The 2,500-nt window shown below is 48.6% G+C and overlaps 2 protein-coding genes across 2 annotated transcripts in view; both read left to right on the top strand.

Moving 5' to 3' along the window:
* Positions 1-274, top strand: part of LOC126569741 (transmembrane inner ear expressed protein) — a 399-nt gene extending 125 nt beyond the window's left edge. The window contains exon 1 of the mRNA XM_050227030.1: positions 1-274. This exon is cut by the window's left edge and continues 125 nt beyond it. Coding sequence (XP_050082987.1) covers positions 1-274 — 274 coding nt within the window.
* A 553-nt stretch (positions 275-827) lies between these two features.
* Positions 828-2,500, top strand: part of LOC126574077 (uncharacterized) — a 7,482-nt gene continuing 5,809 nt past the window's right edge. The window contains exons 1-2 of the mRNA XM_050234028.1: positions 828-988; positions 1,081-1,219. Coding sequence (XP_050089985.1) covers positions 1,124-1,219 — 96 coding nt within the window. The 5' untranslated portion in view covers positions 828-988; positions 1,081-1,123. The remainder of the gene's footprint in view (positions 989-1,080; positions 1,220-2,500) is intronic.

Raw genomic sequence — 2,500 nt, 5'->3', positions numbered from 1 at the left:
CATGCTGTGCTGCTGCATCCGTTTTCGAATTCCGCGCACCAAACAGGACATCGAGGCTGACTATCACCGCAAAAAGCTGACGCGCAAGTTTCGCGAGCGGCTCGACGGTATGAACAACGCGGATATCGACGAGATGGATCTGCTGCGAGCACTCGAGCGCGTGCGGGAGGATTATAAGGCGGAGCAGACGGATAAGGTCACGAGCAGCAACAGCAAGGAGGTGACCGATAACAAGGATAACCAGGCAATCGTTACCGTGTGCGATAAGGTTTGAGCAGGGTTGCGGTTGGTTAGTGTTTCGAGTTAAACAGTTTATGTTGCCTGGAAGCCAAAGAAGCACTTCATTTTTGCTTTATTTAGTTTTTAACTGGAAAATAAACGCTTCCATGCTTTAATGTAATGAAAATATAATGAGAAATATCCAATTAATTTCATTTTTCGATCGCAAGTTCGTAACGGTTTTGTGTCCAATTCAAACCACCGATCAGCGCCATCTAGTGGTCAACATCAAGAACCGCACAAACGCTGCAACCGCAAATCCTATGCCTTGTGCACAGAGTTGTGCACTCCGACCGGAAATTGCACAGATTTTAATGCTCTCTTGCCTGGTCTACACGCTACGATGTGATCTGTGCGAAAAACTGCGGAAAAACAGCGGAAAATCATCGTGAAGCGCGGAACCGTGCCAGTATAAACAGAAAGGCATTTTTGTTGTGATTACAGCCGCTACAGCTAGCCGTCCTTTGCGCACGCATGCCATCCGCGAGCAAAAAGATATAGCTCCATCTCGCCCTAACGCCACAGCCTTTTCAAGAGCCCGAGTTCGTTTCGCTGGTCAGCTCATTTTTTCATCGACCTCCGGAGAAAACATAAACGAAAAACTAAAGCAATCCTGCGCTGTTTCTGCGTCGTTTCCGACTTCCATTTTGGTGAACAAACTCAACTCAGTGCGTGTTATCTAAGCTCGGTGCTAAGCTACGAAATCTCTGTGAGTATTACCGAATATCCAGAAACGCTGTGGGGTGCGGTCTCGGTTGGATGGCCGAATTTCACAACGAAAATCTGTTGTGCACTTTCCAGGCCTCGCCCGCCTGCAATTGGTTGAGCGCCGACGAAAGGGAAAATGACGATCTTCACCAAACCAGCGACCAAGAAGGGCGAGAAGAGCATTCTGCCCTTGGTGGGTGCTGGTTCCGCTCCGAGTGCTCCAGCAGCTGCTGTAAGTATATCTGTCTGTCGTCCGTATTTATCATTGCGAAGCAAAGTGTATTCCACCGCCAACTCGTCGAATCCGGGGCGAGCATCCGAACGCCCCCTTTTCAATTCATAACTGTCGCGCAATAATCACCCCCTCTCGCAGACAACACCCCTTCCTGAGTCATCCAAGTAGTAGCGTTTCCTGATGGGGGCTAGGTTGCTAGGTAGAGCATGGACGACGATTAGATCGTAGCGAATCGAAGTGTGCGGCTGCCGCGGCTGAGAAGTGGTCGATAGGTCATCATCATCGCTTGCCCCCGTCTCGTATGTAAACAGACTCCGGTCATAATCCGGAAAATCCACATGCACCGCAGCCACCCGCAGTGGGGTGGTCGTGTGTTTGCGTTGGAATGCGAGATAATCTTCGTCGCCCGATGAATCGTCGTAATTGTGTTGCCTTAGAGCCACAGAGATACTAGCGAGCTTGTACTGCGCAAACCCCGCCACGGGCGATGTGGTGGGGGAGCGTAGTTGGGGCCAACTCTCTCGGTTCGTCGCGATTACCAACCAACGTCGACGACGTTAATGTGTGGCTTTATCTACTGTGCATATCGCGGTCGAAGAGACACGATAAAACGTTGTAAGGACACACTATCATCAGTTGGTCGGTGTTCTCATCGAGTCGTGCGAGAAAACTTTCACTTGACACCGGTTTGCATCGTTCGCGACTGCTGATAATGCGTTTAACGGTGACTCATTTCAGTGGGAATTGGGCATCTTTCGGTAGAGAGGTTTGATAAAAAAGTTTTTATTCGAGCCAATGGTCAGCAATCATTTGTTGACTCACCACCGGCAAACTACGCAAATTGCCATTAAGAAGGGAGATAGATAAGTTATACGATTGACGTAGTGACTGTATTCTAAGAACGGTTCTCTGATAAATTATTGATTGCTACGCAGTGGTTCTACTTGATAGTTCTTGTGCTCGTTCAGCTTATACTCACTGGAAACCCTCACCCTCGCTGTGCTCATAAAAACGCTTACTGTGTTTATCAAGCCTACTGTAAAGTGTCGCAAACATTCGATCTTGGTGGAGCCATCATTAAAAGAAAAACATTCCAGAAAAATAACACACCCATTCCAGTTCAGAAATGCTGTGCGTGCTAAAATGCGCGCGGATCCGGCATCTGCTTACTGCTGTTTATCTAATGTTCGCATAATGTGTGGTCCGCGCGTGCATCACAACCACCATCGCGTATTAGGTTCAATTGGTTCACATTACTTCCATCGAAGCCGGCGGTGC

The sequence above is a fragment of the Anopheles aquasalis genome, chromosome 2, assembly GCF_943734665.1.
Source record: "Anopheles aquasalis chromosome 2, idAnoAquaMG_Q_19, whole genome shotgun sequence".
Classification (NCBI taxonomy): Eukaryota; Metazoa; Arthropoda; class Insecta; order Diptera; family Culicidae; genus Anopheles; species Anopheles aquasalis.
The sequence above is the reverse complement of the archived record's forward strand: the minus strand, read 5'-3'. Positions and strand labels throughout refer to the sequence as shown.